General features: G+C 40.6%; 1 protein-coding gene across 1 annotated transcript in view; it reads right to left on the bottom strand.

The window, feature by feature from the left end:
* Nucleotides 1–462: 462 nt before the first annotated feature.
* TAF4B (TATA-box binding protein associated factor 4b) overlaps nucleotides 463–22,422 on the bottom strand; it is a gene marked incomplete at both ends in the record, with an annotated part of 69,100 nt that continues 47,140 nt past the window's right edge. Inside the window, 2 exons of the mRNA XM_084226811.1 lie at nucleotides 463–627; nucleotides 11,581–11,700. Coding sequence (XP_084082937.1) covers nucleotides 463–627; nucleotides 11,581–11,700 — 285 coding nt within the window. The remainder of the gene's footprint in view (nucleotides 628–11,580; nucleotides 11,701–22,422) is intronic.

The raw sequence follows: 22,422 nt of genomic DNA on the forward strand, positions 1-22,422 counted from the left end.
TCACACAGGCAATACATTAGCGTGTTTACTGACTGCTGGTTCATTATTAAATACATGCTATGCTGTGCCCTTATAATGTTATTTGTTTCCCTAAATAAGATGGGGTTGGAAGTGGCACTACACACAGAACAGTTGTTGCAGACTCTGGAGTACTGAAGCAAGTGGCATACATAAACTAGGGACCTTTATCAAGCCGTCAGAGCTTGTAAGACAGTTCAATGCAAGCAGATAGGTGCTTATGTGTGCAGCTCAGTGTTTTCACTGGTTTACAGACAGATTTAAGCCAAGTATTATTAAAAACCTTATAGGTGCTAAGTCAGGTATTTAATAAAAATGTTTATCTGTAAACAAGAGTTATCCTTACAACGGATCATTTTCCAGAAACTGGAATTTCAAGACAGTGCAACAATGCTTCAGTGTTATCTTTGGCAGTAGACAGCACGGTGAAATGCAAGATTCAAATCACTTCAGAAGGGCACGGTACAAGCGTAGAGAATGCTTCATCTCCCTCTCTTGTTCCATGCAGAATATCAAGTCCCTGAGACAGACACGGGTTACTCGTGGACAGAGCATCTGCTTCGTAAGGCTAAAACCTGATGATCCAGCAATTCCATTGCTTTTCAAACCCTAAATGGAGGAGAGAGGAAGAAAAAACCCATCAGAAACATTAGAATTTCATGTAAATAGAAGTTTTAACTCAACTGGTTGGATTACACTGCCTACTTGTATAAAACTAGCCCACTGATGTTCAGCTTTCCACATTGAAAACCAGCAATCCAAAAATCCTTGCAGATTAGATACTGAGAAAGACAAAGCAAGCGCTTGCCAGCTGATGGTTTATTTCAGTCAAAGCAACCACAAAGTTCTTTCTTCCTTTAAAATTATACTAATATGGTAAGATAAATAACTGCCGTTTCACTGAAGTCTGCTAAACAGACTTGCACTGAGACAGCATCAGCCAGCTATGAGGAAGGTACTAACACAGTACCTATGCAGAGCCCCAGACTGTGCACAGCTCTTACTACCACTTGCTCCAGAGGTTTCCATCTCTTCTTGAGGAAAACTGTCACTGTCAGTGCACCCTAGCTTTGGAAAATGGCCAGGTGAAACTCATCCCAGCCATCATCTGTGCTCTGTCCTTTAAGAGGGCAACAAATACTCAGTGAAAGCATCCAGATATTCAGAACACTGTATCTGAGCCTATCCACCTCAGTGAGCTGCCTTGCTTGGTTATGAAAATACAGTTGGTAGGAGATGATGACATTGAGTAGTTTTGTATTCAAGCTACTGGAATGAGCAACCCCCACGTTTTCCAAAATGCCCCAAGATTTATTATTAGGGGTGGGGAAGAGGAAGATTACCATGAGCTGCACAATAGACTGGCTACTTATCTTGGAGCCAATCTGTGCTGCACAGCCAGTCTCTTATCACTACTGGAGGGTTCTTGGTAATGAATGTAATTTGTACAAATACGAGTGCTCAGTCTCTGTAACTTCAGCAGGGCAATGCCTGCCAGCATCAACACCACTTGGAGATGGTGTTGCTTGGATGCAGTGTTAACTATATCAATTCTTACCCTAACACTCTCTGCAAGACTTCAGCAAAATGACTTTGCCCACTTTGCTTAGAGAAATCTGTTTAAACCCCCCATTTATTAGAAATGACTACCAGTGCTGGACTACATATAGCAGCAAATGCTACTGTTGTTAGGGTGGAAGCGTTGAAATTTATTAAAAATATAAAGAGATTCACCAGAGAGCACATGCTAGCCACAGAAAACCCAGGGCACATTGCAGAAATGGAAGCTGTATTTTTTTACAAGCAGCACGCAGGGTATTCAGCACCATTTCATTTGCTTTACAGTCAATACTATTAAACACTATGAAATGCCATCATTTGAAACTTTCAGTTTGTTAAATGGCTCGGAACAAATGCGTGCGTGGGGAAGACTGCTGGCCACATTGCACAGAGGGCACTGCTGTCCTGGTAAGACACAAAAGGGTCACAGTTCAAGTTTGTCACATGACAACCCTGAAGGATCCAGGGAAAAGATAGCTCTGCAATGCAGCTGCCAGCACGGGTTGAAAAGGAGGTCAGTCCAACAGGATGCAGCAGAAGGCCCGAGGCAATGTTATAAATGAAACAAACCCCAAGGGTTTTCAGTAACCCAACAGCAATGTCCTTTATAATTCAAAGAACTTTATTGAGGTGAAAGTATTTTCTCTCTATATAAGTCATTAGACTGGAAGTTTTACCTTTAGAAAGACACCAAACAAAGCCACCTCAATCCTGTTCACTCTTACAAAAAGGGAGACAGACGGCACAAATCGCCCAGCCCGCTTTGGAAGCTGCTGTAGCTGCTCTAGCTGCAAGATGCTACAACAGGGCAGAAGCTGCCTGAGTTTGAGACAGAGTTATGGATTTGTTTATTCTTAAATTCCTACCCATCATGCCCAGTGTAGAGACATAAAGCGATATTATGCTGTAATACCACATCCAAAGTCAAAGCTTGTCCTGGGCCCCTGTTTACTAAGACAGCCATTCACAGTTCTAAGTTTCCCACAGCATCACTCTGGCTTATCAAAGCTACCGAGCACAGCATTTCAGGGGCCAGGGAGCTCTTTGACAACCAACAGCTCCTACCACAGGGAGCTCTTTGACAACCAACAGCTCCTACCACAACCAACAGCTCCTACCACTTTAAAAGAAAGTGTCCTTCTCTCAAAGTACACGTTGGTTTAAAATTAAAGAAGCCAACAGACAGCCTAGGTCATTCCAGTCCAGATAGGGACCATGCTGGGGAACCCACTTTAAGGAGAATCTATGCAGTGCTGACCACCATCTCCTGTTTGCTACTGTCTTCCACAGTTTGTATTGAAACACTGGTTTTTCCTGATTTTGTTCTGGAACCTGGACCAAGCAGTGGTCCAAGATGTGCACATCCCAAAGAACCATCACAGACCCCTCTGTTCATGTCCGAGACTTTACTTATGAAATGCCCAGCACTGAGCTCTCAAGCTGACACAAGGGACACTTTAGGGGAGGGTCATCTGCTGCTCCACTTGAGCAAATTCCTATTGGGCAGGAAGTCAACCTTGTCTGGCCCTTGGCAACAGTCAATAATCCTCTCCTTTAGATCTCACATACCCTTCCTCAAAAGCACAAAACTTTTGAGACCTGAGAAACACTAGCTGACTCCTTGCTCCCACACATCTCTATTATGCTCCTTCCATTCGGGCAGCAACCACTTTTGTCCTGCTGGTTTGGGGGATTCTTCACTGCTAGTCTTCAGCATACCCCAAGACAGCTTTGTCTGTTTCTAGGGGAAAAGTGCTGCTTTTCAACCAGGTCACAGACAAGTACAAAGATAAACAAATAGAAAATGCATCCCTGTAGAATCAGTTCTAACAAAGGTACTGCAATCAGCCTGCATCCCCCTTTTGCAACATCTGATTATTAGTGCTCGAACTAGCAATTTCTTCTTTTTTTCTTGCTTTTTTTTTTTGTTACCTTGTAGTTCCTGCCTTTCAGTAAGCCCTCACCATCCTGCCTTCCTTCCAAAAGGGAAATGACAGAGACACACAGCCCAGAAGGGCCAACTACCAGTGCAGATTCTACCAGTCAGCCTGGATATCCCAGCTGACAGACCCTGTTTGTAAGCCAGGTGAAGCACTACAGCAGTGTAACTGCACCACTGTAAACCACCCATCCCAGTACTGAGACAACAACTGGCTTAAAATCAGCCCCAGGAGGTCACAACAGCAGCAGTCCTCCTTTTGAACTATCCTCAGAATTGAGCCCAAATCAGCACCTTTTCCACAGCAGCACACTGTCACCCTTAGAGCCTTTTACAAACACCTGACAGAGATCAATTACACTCACTTGGCAGCAGAACCCATTGTTGTGCTCCTGCTGTAGTCCCAAGCTGTTGAACAGCTAGTTTCATTCAGAGGTTGCTCTGAAACCTGTTTAAAGATCTCTAGAGCTCTCTCCAGTGGCTGGATGGAGAATGAAATACCAATTCTCTGAAAAGGCAAGAATGAAGTTAATACAGAGCCACCACTCCCACCTTACTTCTAGTCTGCAAGGCATCTGGAGCTTGGCATCTGCAAGTTTGGATCATGGATACCAACAAGGATTTCAGAACTACTCAGAGCTATTCTGCAGGCCCTGACACAAAGCTCATAGAGGTCTGCAGACATTTCCCTCTCCACCAAGTTCCAGTCAGGTTCAGTGAGCTGTTCCTGGTGGAGTACACACTCCCTTCCCAAATTCAATGACTTCACACCAACCAAAATTCAAAATTTTAAAACTCTTGGGAGGGAGATGCTTTAAGGGAGAAAAGTACTCAGTCCAATGTTTAAAAGTCAAGCCAAGAGTTCTCATTTCAATTTTTGGTGTGGCATAAACATATCACGGGCCCAGAGCCAAGATCCCAAGAGAGCAAACTGTTATTGCAGCTCTGCTGCACATTATAAAAATACCACCAGCAGAAGGAAGCAAAGTCATGAGACACTTTTCAATGACATCCCCAAACACTGAAAAATGACAGCTGTGTGCAGCAGAGATGTTGCTGAAAGGTGGTAAGAGCACCTAGTGAATTGAAGCAAAAGCTCTGTCATGTATGGTCACACTGAGATCAGTGATATCTACTGTATGCTCTACTTGGTTTCCCAGCTGTAAAACACACAACACATTCCTGACTCATAGGAGGAAACAAGGGTTAAAAAACCATTAACACATTGTGTTCAAGAACTTACCGTAGTCTCCTCCAGCAGCCAGGGCAAAATTGTGACATTTTTGCTCTTACACACAAGTGCCTAATGTAGGCCAGAGAAAACAAAGTGAAAGAAGTTGATAGCAGTCTGGTGGCAAGCCAGCCTACTGATGCTGCCTATTCTAACAAAACTGGGTCTGACAGAAATACTCACACATTCACAACACTAAAATATTATGTGACTCAATATTTATAGGATTCTTTTTTTTTTTTTAATAATAAAGTTGGTTGTGTTAGGTTTGGGGATTTTATTTTTTTTAACCTTATAGACCATTAGGGTAGCTCAAGCCAATGGCTGAAAGACTCAGATCTCTATATCCAGACTGCTTCTTGTGCAGCTGAAAACAAATGTGTATTTATGATGTTATCAGCAGCCTACAAAAAAGCCTCACAGAGCTGTCAGATCTATATAATAGAAAACTCCATTCAATTACACATTTTTCTTCAGATTTCATTGCAACATTCCTACAAGTCTTTTCAAATGTAGGCAACAACATGTTTTACATATTGAAACAAATTACTGTGAATGCAATGTCAGTTTATTCACTATTATGCCCAAGATTCATGTACGCATGTCACTTCTTATGGGTACATCAGATGCTTAATCTGTACCTGGAGGTAATGAATCCTATACAAATATGTCATGTTAGTTAACAGACAATTATTAAGCTGAAATTTCCTGGCTCTTTGCCACATCATTTTAAGCAATGTATTGTCAACTAAATTATAAATCTCTTGACCCTTCACATGTCATCAACATTTGTGCATTACCAATATGTTCAGCCTAAAGCTACAATGCAATTAGTCATTTAAATTGCAGATCTCTTTCACATATAAGAAGAATTAAGTTCATCTCTAGCATAGAGAAGGCACGATATGGGCCAGTGAACTGTATTTCTGAAGTGTGTGAATGGCAGTTGAGAATATTTTTGCCTATTTACACGGGGAAAAAAATTCAGATGAAGTGTATAGCCTAGACTGACAGGCGCCAGGAAATTCAGCACAGAAACTGAAACTCTTTAGCTGACAGAGCTGTGCTTTGTTAGGTCTTGATACAGGTAACTAAGATGCTGAAGACATTTTATAATTGCAATAACTTTTAGCTCCCTTCTTCCCCAAAGGTATGACAATGTCATAGACACTTCAGTTGTCCAAGAGCTTAAATAAGAACCAGAAATTTAAATCAAGAGTCTGCATACATTAAGCATATGCAAAGTAGAAAAAACCTCACCCTTCAGTATCACTTAATACCTATGGGCTGGGGGAAGGGGTGACAGAGACAGAAAAAGACACAGAGAAAGTGAGGGAAACTGAAGTATAGAAACAGATTTTGTAGCCTTGTTATGAATACCTACTTATATATAAGTAGCCCAATTTGAAGTGATTGTTTTTAAATTAATTTTACACAGCTTCTAAGAAAATACTTTAGCAGACTATCATGTACCCATGCCAAAGACCAGACAGTGGCCTCACTGCACAGGGAGCTATCATTTGCTACAGAGCCAATTCATGCCTTTAAATTCACACTTAGACACAGTCATGTCCTTAACACCAATAATGAAGCTGATGAATTGAGCTAGTGTTCCCTCATCCGAAGAAGCTATTGCCAAAAAGAGTGGCAATAGCTTCTACAGTTACCACTTATAACAGCATAAACTCCTTCTGGAAATAAAAAATAATTAAACTAAACTAAACTAAACTAAGCCACTAGATTGTCACACACCAGGAAAAACAAACCACGTCTCTTCCCCAGCCACTTGGAAGAGTTGGGTTTACTTCCATTGCAGAAAGGACTTGTTGCTCAAAGGCTTAGTTCTTCCTCAGTCAACCTAAAGAACGTATCCAAAGCTCAAACAAGCACCATGTACAGAATATGTTTAATCAACGTGCATACCAGCATCCCAAAGTTGTAAAGCAAGACGGGTAAGTTTAAGTTCTGCTAACAATGATCAGATGTGGCAGACACAAGAGAAGATGACAAGCTCATTTCCTCCACCCACAGTCAATACTAAAAATGGAACAATGACCACTGTGGTAAACAAGGCATTTCTTCCATTTTTGCTTGCCAAACTTCTTTGCAAAAGGAGAATGCAAGTGTGGACTGCTGTATTACTTGTGCACAACCCTGGAAGTTATCACATTATTTTAAGTATGTTGGCCAGGGCTAGGAGTTTGACAGAACGGGAGTATTTGAATGGCTCTGCACTGATCACAGCGTATCAGCTGCATGATTTACTAACGTAGCAACTACTTGCAGTAGCTTATGTTTCAACAGCCTGTGATGAGACAAGACCCACACTTACTAACAGAGCAGCCAGTCTTGGCAGGGGACAGAACAGACACAAGCAGTATCTAGAAAGAGGAATTTCCTTTGCCATTGGATCTGGCAAAAAGAAAGAAAAGACATGAGATATACAAACCTGAGTCAGTCAGTGGAACCAACCTGGAAGAAAGCAAGTGAAGAACTTAGCACCAATAGCACTTCGGGGCAGGAGAGACTGCATCACTTCTCAGTGCTTAATGTGTTATCATGGAGCCAGAAAATCAACGCTAAGCAAGTGTTCTAACCCGAAAAATTACACAGAAGTACTGGTGTGCAACGAAGTTTTCCTATACAAAGTAGAAGAAGGGGCCAACCACTGTATTCAGAATAGGACCATAAGTGTAACAGCCAGTCTTCTGAGTCCACTTTCAGAAACATCTGCAGACTTTTTCCCTCCCTGGTGCATGATTTTGCACGAATACACAGCTCTTGGTTAAAGGCCAAAGATGACCTTGCACCCAAGACACCTCTGAATAGAAGGAAACAAAGTTTAAGGACTCAGAACTGTAGTCTTCAAATTTCTAAGATTTCAGTTACGGTGGAAATGAGAAAAAGCTGTTTCCAAAATGGCTTTGTCAACAGAAAAGCAGTAAAACTTCATAAAAAATATAAAAAATCCTTGACTATTTATCAGCATTGAAAACATTATGGGGCGTGTTACCAACCAGTAAAAGCTATGAAACAGAACAAAGAATTGGGAAAATGAGTCTGTGGTTTCAAGTTTACTTTTTTCTTATTTGTTTTAAAAGTCTCCTCCCTTCCCAAGATGAGTTAGTTTTCAATTCTTCCTACCCTTTAATTCATTACTGTTTACCACATGCCCTCAACTAGGGAAGGAGGAGAGGTGGGTAACAAATGCACAAACCCCAAGACACATATAAATGAAATCCAAAGGCCTCTCCTATTCATTGTATCCAAAAGTGTCCAGAGGGATAAGAATAAGAGAGATGAAGATATTGCCACCTCTGGATTACAAGTAGCACCAATTAACACATATTCACAACAGAGGGATTTTCTTACCAAGGCTTTCTCAAATTGCTCTTTCTGAACAATACCATTCAAATGTTAAGCTGCAGTGAAGAGAAAATGCAAAACTACCCAAACTAGTGTTTCCAACAAGAAAGGAAAAAGAATTCCCATTATACTGTTGCCTTTTCTTAATTTTTTTTTAAATTAGGCCTAGAGCATTAGCTTTATTTTTTTCATTCCATGATCATCATGGATTTGTCCCTACTGCTATTTCAACTTTAGGATACATAAGCAATCATGGCAACATATAATTATTCTGTTTATATTGCTTTTAGGTCCAAATTAGCTGACAGGCACTCCTCGGGACAAGAGCCTCTTTCTGTACTTGTTACACTATGAGGTGATGAAGCTCCTGGCAAGCAGGCTTCTAGCTGGAAAGCACATGCTTGTGTCACCACATGTTCTAGTTACCACATTAAAATGACCCATAACAGGTGTCCTGGAAAGACCAAGTAAAGCACAATTTCAGACATCAAAATAAGATGAACGGGCAAGAATCATGTGCTCAAGTATCTTGGGAAAAAGACTTTTCAGAAGAGGAGCAAAGCCCAGTGCTGGGGTGTGGAGAAATAGAAAACCTTGGGCTGAAGAATCATCCCAGTTAAACACAGATACTAATTTGTGAATAAGTTAGCATACCATGCTCCCTAAAATGCTGGTTTGAGCCCTTCACATTTACTGCAAGAGTAAGCAGCAGATCCAACCAACCCAGTCTGCTGAACTGAACTTTCCCAGTCTTCATTCCGTTTTGGTACTGAATAAAGAAAGGCAAATATATGACAAATTTGCTTACAGAGTTTCACTTTTTTAATACATACTGTAACTGATTATTTCTTGCCTGTCTGCCCAAATACATTAGGGCTTTGGTTTGTGTCAATAATTGCTTGAAACAATTCCTTTCCTTTAATTATTGCAGTCGGCAACCATAAAAAGAAGCTGTACAGAGCTGACATGGCCATAGGAGTACAAAGAAGATTATCCAAAGAAAGTTGAAGTTGTTGTTAAGAATCTTAGTCTTAAAGCATCAGTGATTTCACTCAATAATGTTAAATATCATTCATATTTAGGAATAACTTATTCCATCACACATGTCTACCAAGTTATCAGTCTTTAAAAACAAAAATAATAACAGTAAATGTCACAAGAGTATTGTGCACAGATTTACTTGCCATTGCACAGTCGAGAAGTTCTGACATTTAAGATTATTTGAGAGTAAAGCTCTCTGTATTTTGTCTGTATTTGCAATTTGAAATGAAAAAGCACATCCTGCCTGTTTAAATTATTCTCAGACAGGTTGCCCAAAAAGATGATTTTAAAGATGCCCAAATGTGTATCAGCCTAAGGCCATATTGTACTTGCTTTCAGTTTCAAAGACCTCCTTTCATCTCTGAAGAATGGAATGTTGTTTACTGCTCAGGATGTTTTGCCACGTTATCATGAATGTATTACAAATGTTCTGCTTCTTGAACTAGAGAGTGTTTGTCAAAACCATTCTTTATTCTACATGAGAAGTCTTAAGCCTTTTATAAATCCTGCTCAGATATATTGGGACACTTAAAAACATTTAAATCTAAACATCCTTCTCAAGGACTGCTATCCTGCATAATTTCACAAAATAGAAAAAAAAAAGGTCAGCAGAGAAATGCTTTCCAGTAGCACGAAGCCTAAGAACTAGGCACTGGAATGCGAGCTTGCATGCGAGAAACACAAATGGTTTCACTGTCAGAATTACTTTCACCTACTGCCTTTACAAATCAGTCTATATGGCAACCATATGAGAAGCTGCTTAAAATACAGCAGGTAAATTTGTGACAATGGAATGTTATCAAGGTTTATGGTCAGCTTTAGGTGTGTCGTGTCCACATTCTTTTAAAGTGGCGAAGTAAATAATGGATAACCAGCTTTCAACAGCAACACTGTTATCTGTCTCGCTTTGGCACAATCTCACGAAGCTTTTAATAAAGCAGAAATACCACAGATGATGAGAAATAACTGAAAAGTACTTAACAGGCAGACTTGTTAAATATTCAGAAACAAATCCGACAATAATTACAGAAAACCACTATGAAGAACAGGAATAGTTACCCGATAGAAGCTTGGGGGAAGATGAGAAAAGGATGGGGGAAACTGCTCTTGTGCTAGACTGATTTTTTCAAGTTTTTCCAGTGGTATTAAAAAAAAAATAACCATACATTTAGCTTCATGTGAAAGTGCATTAAAAAACTTCAAAGAAGAGAAGAAAAGCTGCTCAAAAGCTGTGAACGCTGCTTTCTGCAGCTTGTTTAGAGAAAGATTGCTTCCCTTCACTTGTGGTTAACAGTGAATATTCAAAGACCTAATTCTGTATCCATTTCAGGGAAAAAATGAGTTAAAAATTCACTGAAACAAGTCTATCTCACCTGCTTAGCAAGGCCTCTTGTCCCAGTCCAGATGAAGAAAAAACTACAGGACAGTTGCCACCACTGTCTCAGTTACAATGCAAATAACTGAGGAGGTCCTCCCAGACTCTGCTATGCTAAAATGACAGAGTATTCTCAATCCTACCATCTATTTAAGCTTCCCAGACTGCAAGAATGAAAAAGACTAAAGGTTCATCAGAAAGGACAACTTTACCACCACTGCCTCCACACAAGAGTTACTTTCCAGGTTCCCGATCGGTATGATTATGTCAGGCCAACCAGCCTTTCACTTGAGCAATACTGAGGCTTCATGATAGAGGGGCAAAACTGGCTGTAACAGTTATTTATCCCATCTCCAGCAAAGATGATGACCTCTAACAGAAGTGGGCTGTCAGTTTCCTCAGAAAGGACTTCTGCAGCCACAAAAGCTTCCCTACTGGGAACAGCTGCTCTTCAACACATTGAGAGATTTGCTCAGAAAGGGTTTGTTAAAATCACTTTCAGCATCTAACATGAGCCATAGAAGATGCTATGGCTCATTGCAGGAAGTGAATGGTCTTGCTTTACTGACTTAGTTACTGCTTTTTGGGAGAACCTAGCCAAGGTGAACTCACAGAATATTTGAGAAGAGTCCCTGTGCATTGTGCATGGATTAATGTCCACAGTCAATTGTCAAATCAAGAACCATTTCAAAAGCCATCCAAACCAGGAACTGAGTTCACCTCAGGGGCCACATGACACCCACTGTGGAAGGCCACCACAGCTTGGTTACCCTCCACTACAGATGGGAATTTCTCTGAGTCATTATTTCATTTAGTCCTTTACACACAGCGTTCTTATGCACAGTCTTTCCTTTAACACAAAATTACACACTCCCATCAAATTTACCAGAAACAATCCTTTCAAGCACCTAACACACAAACTAGGTTTCTTACAGAATGCCACAAAGCATTTTGTGTGAGAGAATTCACACTTCTTCCTACAGGGAAAGATAAATGTAATTCAGTATGAAGACGTAACACAAGGCAAGTCATTGCAACCCAGGTCTGTACCTCAAGCCCAGATCCAATGTTCAATGAATCCAATGGTCTTTTCTTCCTTGGTCCAATGGCTGCCAAAGCTGTGAGGTTGGCTTCTCTTTGTTGCATCTGTGCTAACTCCAGCTGTTGCATCTAATTAAAAAAGAAAACACCTACATTAATTATGATACACATTATGTTCAAGTTTCTTTTTAGAGCTGTTTCAGATGGCTCTGCAGCTCCTACAGAAACAATGTGTTTCACAGCATCTCTCCCCTCGTTCTGGTCACTTCTGACAAATTCTAGCCCTCAGTCATGCTTGGAGCCCTATGGACAGCACTGTTTAACTAACACCTTTTATGGAGACCACACTGCAGTATCAATGCAGCCTTAACACGAGCCTTGCAGCTGCTTCCTTACCTCCTAAGGTTTGTTGTTTCTGGTTAATAGAAATCTTGGTCTGAACTGGTTTATGAAGCTGGATTAGTATTAAATTTCAAGTTACCAGGTTATGTGACCTGGTTTTATTCTTATTTCAAAATCTCAATTCCTGACTGCACAAGGAAGATGCCAAATTTCCTCTATCACCTGAACTCAGCACTTAATATTGCCTTTGTGAAACATTGTACTACCCGATTTAACAGGATGCTGCTAGCTGACTGCTAGTCTTTCTTTTCCCAGTACATATTTGAATGTTCAGGAACATCTGAAGCAAGGTAGAGATACACTTAATGTTTATTTTCACTCACCTCCAAAACTGCTGAACACTAAGAAATCATTAGAAATAACCTTCACCTGAGTTAGGTAAACTTGGGATGGGATAGAAGCCCCCGGTAAAGAGCATTAAAAAAAAAAAGTTTAAAAAAAAGTTTAATTCTTGTATTTTGAGATGCATTCTATTCAATAATTATCTATGCCAGCTGCTCTGGAGCTCAACCCAGTCTTAGATCAGCCTCCTCAGTAATATAACCACACTGCTTCCAGATCCACCAGCTGTCCAACTTGGAGCATGGGTGGAGAAGGAAGCTTTCCAAACATAAACCTCTGGGTGATGTCAACCCTGGGATGGTCTGACCTGCAACTAGTATAGCTCTGTAACCCATGTCCTCTCTATTCCCAGGACTTAGGAGATTGCTCAGATAGGGATTCTCTGCATGGATGTGTGTGCAGGTCTTAAAAAAATTAAAGTACAACCATAGCATGGGTAGGAAAGCATCCAAATCTCCTGCCCTCCCCCATCATAAACCAAATGAATTACCTGGATTTCCTCACCCAGTCAATACAGATATCTTGCTTACCAAGCTTGTAACACTCTATGATTTTGCTTGCTTTTCAGCTCTCAGAGGTCCCACGTGGAGAGAAGAGCAGCTGATAACAACTAAGCTTGCAGCCCCTACATGGTGTTAGGTCCCCTACTTGCTACCACTTAAAGAAGAATCCACAACAACGAAATACTTTGGGGCTTATGAGGAGTGTTTTGGGGGAGAGAGATTTTGGCTGGGTGGTTTCTGGGTGGGTGGTGTTACAAGCCTTATTTCACATCATATAAGTGGACTTTAGTGATGGTGGCAGCTTCACATCAGGTACTGCACCAACTATTTTATTTAAATAAAAACAGTATTTCAGGGCAAGATTCCTAAAAGGACAATGTTCCCTAGAAGACTCAAACTGCTCAAGGTTTTTCAGCAGAAATCAGGGAAAGTGAGATTTTTAACAAATACGTTGAGAATAAAGTTTTCAGGGGGTTTGTATGTTTCAGTTTTGAAAACAGCCCTATTTGCAAGTCATCTTTGATCACCCAACGTAGACTTTTATTGTAGTAGTACTTCTTCACACAGAAGTATTTCTTCAAAGCTAGATACCATCATTCCCTTACCACACACACTATTCTTGCTTTTGTGTGCAGTATACACAATTAAAACATAGTTTATCAAAATTTACTCAATTCAGTCAGCTTGTTTTTAGCCAAATATACAGGACTGCTTTTAAGAATACACACTATGAACTTTCAAACTACTAGTATTTTGCAATTGTCTGAGGTTAACTCCAGCCAGCTTACTAGCATAAAATGTTTAGGATAAATTTTCCTTTTATTTCATATATAGATTAAATCCCTTATCTTTATATTAAGTAACACACTCCAGCCAATAAGAGATGGGGGAAGGTGAAAATAAATAAAAGAAACACTTGAAACTTCACAAACTGTGAAAGATTGAGGCAGGAACAATAAAATGCTTAGAATAAGCGTTAAATCTCAGCAATAAAATGCTGAGATTTTTGGCAGAGGCAGGTGCTGACTTCCAGCCTCAGCTGCCCAGGCCTCCAAAACCTGGAGCCACCCCTCCTTACAGGCAGCTATGGAGCATCCCTGCAGAAGTAAAGCACTCCTTCCTGCCAGCAGTGTAGTTCAGTCATCACAATGGTCACAGGTACACCACAGTCTTCTTGCCATGAGAAGGGGCATTGCAGCATGCCACACACACAGCACCCCTCTGGGGAAAGATTAAACTCCTAAAGGCTCCAGTGGAAAAGAAAACCAGGAAGGGAAAGATGATTTGCTTTAATTTCAGAACCAATACACTCAAAGTAAAATGACTTTTAAAACCATTAAGCTTAAGACGAAGCAAAACAAACCAAAAGCCTTTATTAGTCTAACCGTGTGCTTCCATCCCTAGGAGTCACTGAAAAACACCTCTCCCTTTCCTCTCAACCCTACAAAACACACACCAACCAGCTTTACTGCAGTCAGACTTGCCAAAAATTGTGGCTGCTGAACACCTTTGGCTTCGAGCAGCATTGAAATAAGCCCCTCTCTCCTTTTTACAGATGTTGTTGATGGGCAGCCATGGTCAAGTGTGAGGACAAAAGGCAGAGCTATGAATTAAATACCAAGAGGGCTTTGGGTTAGCATCAGCATGGGGTGGAGGGGAGTGGGCAAGTTGAGGCTCTCACGGTGGAGCAATCAGGATGCTGCTCTGGTTGGACTTGGCACCATCACCATTACCCCATGGAATTCTAGCGGACCAAGCGTGCTGCTGGCACAGACACACTGCAGGAGGGAGCAATGCTGCTGGAGGGCAGTGCTGGTAGAGGTAACAAAGGAGAGGATGACACATGGGAGACTATAAAAAAAGATGTGCTTTCTAGAAACAGAACTGATGCATCTTTGACCAGGCAGTTTCCAAGACAATGCTGGAATCACACGTCATTACCAACATCTGCTCTCTCCAATACATTTTCCACCTCCTAGGTAGTCAAAGGATTTTTCAAATCACAAAGAATCTCACCAGGGTTTGGAGCAAAAGAAGAAAAAAAATCATAGTCTTGTTGCATTCTACACATCTCAGGGATTTTTCTGAGAACATAATTAAGACAAATGAATTTAAACACTCAATTTCTATAATGGACTCAACAGATCCCTGTTAAGCGATATGGGCAGGCATCCAAATTACCCTGCTGAAGCCAGCAAAATCATCTTTTCATCAAGTTTTGTTCCATTAAAAATTGCAGATTAAATGTCTAAACATAGTGTGAGCAGTTAAAAGCACAGGATAAGGATAAGACAGGCAGATAATGTCAAGGGATACCCGAGGATACTGGCTGGCTAACTACTGCCCGATTTTCCTAAACAAGATTAGGAGAGAGCAAGAGGTGACTGTGTGGAGTCAAATCTTTCTTTAATGGTTAGTTTTGTAGCCCGTAAGTTAGGGAAGAAAGATCACTGCATAAGGGGCAGTAAAAGCAGTAGATACACTTTATTAAAATATAACATGGAGAAGCTGCATGGTTTCCCTTCTAGAGGTCAGTTTTATTAACATTGGTGTCTTTGAGTACAATAGGATACAAAGAGAACTGTCACACCCAGGTGAAATCATACCATCATACTCATCTTGACAACAGATTGATCTTCCTTAAAGACCAAAGCATGTGATGGCAATTCCAGAGGAGCAGGGGGAGCTGCACTGGACCCCCAAACTAACAGGCTGCCCCTCAACCTGACCTACTTCCTCTGCTGAAAGATGCTGCTCTTCCATCACAGCACAAGAACCCAACACATGCTCTGTTCAAAATTTGCTCCCCAAGAAGGGCAATAAGAGGGGATGTGTTCCAGGCAAGTGGCAAATGCATGTTCATGATTCCTTCCCCCCTTTCTGATTTCACATATGCTAAGAATTGCAGTACAAAGAGTTCTAAAAACCTGTGTATAAAGATTGAATTGCTATGAAAACGTCTCAGAACTTGTAAAATAGTCTTTGTTGCTGCTGGCCTTTTTAATAATAAAAATAGGGTTTAAAGTCTGGTCTTGCAGCAAGCAGGAATCTCTAGGGTGACACAATAACCATTTTAGTTAATCTGACCTGCAGCAGAAATCAGGAAATAAGGTACGTTTTAAAGTCCTTCCTTATAGTGAAATGGCATTTGCAGCATGGCTGTAATCACACAAAATGAAAGGTTTTAAAATTGACCTCTCTGTTCTTCACTCAATCCTCTGAGAAAAGTATTTTTTTCCTGCTCACAGAAACTCTCTCAACGTCTCATACTCCACATTTCAGAGAATACGCAAAATCTATTTTTACTGTTACACCAACGACATTTTTGAGGCACTTTAATATTAAAAAATAAATTTCAAGTTGTATTAGGAGACAAGAAGTACTTCAGCTATGAGATGCTGAAACTTTTACTTAAAACAATATTGCATATTGGTTTTAAACTCTTTTGGTTATGAAGCACATGATAATGTGGTTGCCTGCCTTATCAGAGCCTCAATAATGCAAGTTATGCAAATCTTGAGGCTTTCCCTAAAGAGAAAGAATCCCTTAAACACAACTGATGAAAAGTATACACTGCTACAAGTAAAGTCAACTAATTCACAGCAGCTAATCCATGTTGTGTACAGCAGAGGGTGGCTGTATTATCAAAGGTGGGGAAAAAAAGACTGTTATCTAGCTGAATACAAGTTCACCTTGGAAAAAGAGTAGATTAAAGTCTTCGTGTCTGGTCACAAAGTCCCCAGGACAGGATTCAGATATTTGATTTAAGCTTTCATAGAGGACAAAGTACATGAAACATTTGCTCTCTAGATCCTCAAAAAACGGTTTTACCAGGGAAGGTTTTTCTACAGGTAGAGATGAGATCACCTGTCTTAGCCAGGGCTCAGAGAGCAGTAACAGGACTGAGGTTAAAGAAAAGCCAGACAGGCAGCCCTTGTCCAGCAGATGACATGCCAGCATTGTGCTGGCATGAGAAATTCATACCACTGTCTGCTTCTGCAGGCACTTCAATATACAAAGTACTAGGAAACAAATCTGAGGGGCAGAGAAAAGAAATCTCTCTTCATTTGAACGCTAGGAACTTATGCCTGGGGAAAAAAAAGCCAAAAAATTGTCTTGGCAATGCAATAACAAATAAATACAGCCCCATGAATGTAAATGAGCTCAGAAAAAATGCTGGCAAGACAGATGTGGCTAAATACCACAATTTTGGACTTGGTTATAATTAATATAAGAGAAAGACTTAAAAGTACATGTACAAGATACTGGGTTTAATATTAAGTAAAAAGTGGGGATGTCTCCACATATGACATTACAGGCAGATAGAGTACAGGACAGATTAAATAAATATTTAAACTAACAGAAGAACTGGCAGGAAAGGAAACCAGGGAAGGCTGAAGACAACTTAATGTATGCCTAAGGGTTATGTGTGCTATCCAGCAATAAGTACATCAGGAGTAATAAAAGCACTAAAGTAGATGAACAAGAATTTTTATAAGACTTGTGGCGGGGGGGGGAAGGAGGGAATATAGGCATACAAAAGAGACAGAAGCTCCCAATCCTATCAGCTCCCTCAATAAAGAAACTAAACAATAAATTAACAAGTAGTAGAAGTCAAAGAAATTGTGGCCAAATTTCAATGTCTACCTTTTCTAGCTCGCATCTGTGAAAGAGAAACCTCAGTACCTATCTGAGCCTTTTATTGCCCTTTACTGTGTATTTTTAAAGAACTAAATACTGAGGTACCTTTTTAATGGGTCCACTTATCCCACTCAAATGACTTTTTTTTGTATCCATTCTCTCTTTTTGACCAGCTTTTTCAAGCAAGGTTTCACTGGGTTTCATTATGTCCTCTGTTTAGGGCTTTGAAAGTTGTCTACTGCTCTCAGTCACTTCTCTCTTCATTGTCTTTGGAAGAAAGAACTGCAATTTTTTTCACATTCCCTTTAAGCATTTTAAGGAACTTGAGAAGAAAATGAAAAATAAACCTTAAAATCTGCTTTCAATCCCAAGCCTCTCACACTGGTTGTCATAAAGCTCAATGAGCATTACTGCCTCCAGCCTCTACCTTTCCTATACAAAATTTTCTGCCCTACAGGTTGAACGCGGCTGAATAGCAGACTTCTCATATGGGGGACATTCTCTGAGGAAAACTGACACTTGGAGGCTGCATATTTAAACATTTACCATCCTCTCCTCTTGCCTATAATGCAATTTCTCTTCTTGCAATTGCTTCCTTTCAAACTGTTTTAATTAGCCATACAATTAGTTTCCACTGACTTTTCCCTCTGTTGTAATTTAGATTTAACAGCAGAAAGGCAGAATAGCATGCACTGGTTTGAAATGCAGTCCTGACTTATAACAGAGCTGTATTTAGTACAGCTAAGTAGATTTCTTTCAGGTTAATATCCCACATACCTGCTTCAGCAGCAGAACAGGCCCTGCCGTGGCTGTGTGCCCCAAGACCAGGTGCTTTGCCTGTCTAAAAGGGTGCAATTAACTGTTCTGGAGAACAACAGAACATTTTTCCAGGACACCCACGAAGTAATCTACCCATAAGAGGAGGGAAAAAACAATTTGGTATTTTTAGTTGATATTTCCTAATATATAATTAACACCACACAAGGAGAAAATCCAGGGTACACAGTGATTCCTGACCCCTTATTTTGCCTCCTCTTGGTAAGAATTTCCAATGTATTGGAGCGTGTATTTCCTTTTATGATTTTTTTTTGTTTGTTTGCTTTACCATTATTGATACATTTCTGTTTTCTAGAACACTTAGAACATAATTTGCCCTGTGCAGTACCATCAGCTTGCCTTACTTGGAGGCCCAGGGAAGTTCTTGGGCATCCGGCATCAAGCTCTCTATGGGCTTTCAGACACTGCTTAGGCTAATTTTGCTGCAAGGACAAGAAACAAGACTACAGGACCCCACAGCAAAGCAACATATTCCACAGTTTTGTTTCAGATGCTATCACTTAGAAGAATGTTCAATGACCATTAGCAGGCAGGTTTGTCCATCTCATCATGCAATTCACCCAACTCTTCTTGGCAGACAACTCTCTGCATCTTCATTATAATTTTCTTTTTGTACTTTCAGCCCTAAATTTTCCTCTATTAGCAAATTTCTAATCCAAGGCCATACTTTCAACCAGTTTTATGTTCATTCTCTGTCTCTCAGACAAACTGAGAAAAGGCTATTTGTAAATCCAAGAACACACTTAATGGAGTTTTGTGGGGAGGCTGTTTTTCACTATAGATAGATAGTTTTTGCAATCTTTCAGGCAGATGGTTTTAGGGTATTAGATGCAGTGTCCCAGCTGCTCTTTTTTACATTCCTTCAAAACACCAATATGAGTGTCACAAACAGGCATTTGGTTTGCTTTGTAGCCCAATAATCCAACATGTTGTGGAATTTCTATTCCTGACTTTCTACAAGACTTGTAACACACTGAATCTCAGATGATTGCCCTTTGTAATTTGTAAGGCTACACTGGAGCTAATAAAATTTATGTCTCTTTGATTATCATGATTTGGTTTTTTTGTTTTTCAAAACATGCAGAAGGAGGTAAGAAACACTACAGAACAATAAAGATAATATAAATCAGGCAATTAAGCAGAAGCTCTTAGGCTGCCACTGAAGGCTCATAAAAAAAGCCAATTGATAACAGTGAGGTCTTGTTTTGTTTGCAGCAACCTGTACTTGCTTTTTTGAGAAGTTATGGTTAACTTCTGCCCTGCCACAAGAGTGGTCTTAAATAATTTGAACCATTTGGTCCAGAAGACTAGACAGAGAAGCAGCACAAGAGGAAAAAGAAAACAAACAGCTTGAAAATGTGAGTTGGAGGTGGTAGGGCAAGCAGCAAAGAATCAAATTACAGTAACTTGAGAGTGTGAGAGGAAATAAGAGAGTTAGAAGGTTATATAAAACAGGAAAAAAAGATGGTAACCGTTGAAAAGACACTACAGAACAACTAAAATTCAGTCATTACTATGTAAGACCAAGAACACCCTGGAATCTTGCTGGCTCTTTGTCTGATGTTTTCTATAGGGGTCGTTTTGTCTCTACAAAAACCTTAGGGTTTGCCATTTTTCTCCCAGTCGTTCATACTAAAGGTATTGAATTTTCTCAGCATCTCATCTACTGCCATCTTGTATTTGTGTCAAAAAATGCACAAGGGTGTCAAGCAGGCAGGAAGAAGGAGTGGGAAGATCTGTGCAGTCCCAGGTGAACAGAGCTGCTGAGAGGGCAAAGAATGGAGCAGGCAAATCTGCTGTCCCTCAGGTGCTTGCTCCACACACTCCTCCCCTAGCTCAAGATGCAGCTGCTCCCCTTCATGCGCTGACAGGCGCTGCAAGGTGACACAAGGTAAGAGCAGGGAAAAAGGTGGCTACCGTGGAAATAAGCAAAGATGCTCTCAGTAAAATACCTCTTCACCTGCTCAACACCAAGCAGGTATCTTGCCCAGATACATTCTGAAAGGTTTGCCCAGGCTCAGCTGAAGCTGTACTGAAGCTGTACTACAAAAACACTCACTTTTGAAGAGGATGGACAGGAGTACAAAGTAACTGGGAAAAATTTCTTCACCCAAAGGGCTGTCAAGTGCTTGAACAGGCTGTCCTGGGAAGTAGTTGAGTCACCATCCTTGGAGGGGTCTAAAAAATATTTAGATGTGGCACTTAAGAACACGGTTTAGTGATGGCCCAAGACTTGGCAGTGCTGGGTTAATAGCTGGGCTCAATGATCTTAGAGATCTTTTCCAAACTAAAGAATTCTGAGGGATCAGAGTTTATATTTAGAGTCATAGTACACACTGTTTAATACAGACATTTTTACAGGTCTTCTGCAATGAATTGTTCATATGGCTGGCTTGCACGTTTGACAGTATCCTACACCTACTCAATTTAGGAAAGCTCATTTCAGGAAAGTGGAAGAAGCCACAGATAAACTATAAATTCAGCAACAAGAATCACATTGACTGAACATTTTCTTTGTAACTGGAAGCACTGTGGAAAGTAGAACAGGAAATAGCAGAAACCACCTAAAAAAAGTCAGGGTTTAATAGTGCAAACATCACGGACAATGAGAGGGCTGCATCCTCTCAGCCTGAAGAGGCAGATAAAGCAGAATGAAAAACAGGGGTAATTTACCCAGACTGAAGGAATGCCACTGCACAAAGAGCTGGTCCTTGAGGAGAGCAAGGACAAAATTCTTGAATGCACAAAGCAGCAGCTTGGGGCAAGCCTTGCAGCTGTCTCAGAAGGAATGTGCACTTTCCATAGGTATTAAAATCTGCTGAAACAGGTGAAAGAGGGAAATAAATACAGACTTAATTCATGGCAAGCTACATAGGCTAAGAATATAGGAAAGTAAATGACTTAGCATAGGGGAAGTTTGAGGCAATAGGTCATGCAAAAAGGGATGAAAAGGTCACAGCAATTATGTATAGCCTTTTGGATAAAAGAATCCACTGCAGAGTCTCTGGATGTACTTCCAGCAATGTTAAGATGTTCCTTCCAGCTACTGGATGACAGCACATCCTGGATTTATAAGTATTCATTGTCAGGATGTACACCCTGCATTTTGGGAAACTTTGCTATAGAACATGCTACAGTGCCATTACTCCACATCCTCTTCCTTCTCCCAGGGGGTCACCATCAACATACAAAAGCTTTGAGGAAGGCAGGTCCATATTAATTCTTAAAGAACTATAAGCAGACAATCAGCAGATACTTGACTGGAGTGACCTGGAAAGGATCTGATTCCAGATGACAGAGGCATCAAAGTTTCCAAGTTTGGTTCCTTAGGATCAGACTATAACCACAACAAGACAGACAGACAAGGGTAAGCCATTTCAAGCCTTCATCCCACTGTAACACAATGCTTCTGTGTTACCAGTTTTAGTCTTAGGACATTTGTTGATTTTTATTTTGCTCTTATTCCAGTCCTATTCATGCTTGCATTTTTTCAATGCAAATGTCTGCTGACCAGTTTTCTCCAAACTGTCAATAAAGTGCTAATTTTTTCCAGCTGCATGTGCTCTCATTTCCACTCTCCATCTTGAGATGGTCCCAGATGAAAAAGCACCACTGGCACAGAAGGTGGGCGTCCCCATTCTCCGTGTGAAGCTTGGAGAGAAGCTTCTAGCTGCCTCATTCTCCAGAGAACAAAGCAGCAGGACAGAGGGCAAGTGAATACCAACACAAAGATCTGTGTTGCCCCAAGAGGCACATCTGCCTCCTCTTCTTTTGGTGGAGCAGTTGGAGACTGTCATTCTGGGAGCAGCACAGCATGGAGAAACACACAGACAAAGAGTGATGCAGGTTGTGCTAGTCTGGCACAAGATGAGATGCACTGAAGGAGGGGAACTCAAGACATATTAGAACACCAAGCACTAAACTTATATGGCTTCCCTGCTCTTTGGCTCATTTTTTTTGTAGAGTACCATGCCATTTTTTAAGAGATCTCATGAAAAATATCACTGAATCTAACCTTCTTTGTGTTCTAAATATGCAAACCACAGAACACTTTTAATGATTTTACACATTAGTGTTCAGAAAACAAGAGAAAAGAAGCTGCATAAATGGATTACTTTGCAGTCTT

The sequence above is a fragment of the Fringilla coelebs genome (assembly GCF_963513975.1).
Source record: "Fringilla coelebs genome assembly, chromosome: 1".
Taxonomy (NCBI): domain Eukaryota; kingdom Metazoa; phylum Chordata; class Aves; order Passeriformes; family Fringillidae; genus Fringilla; species Fringilla coelebs.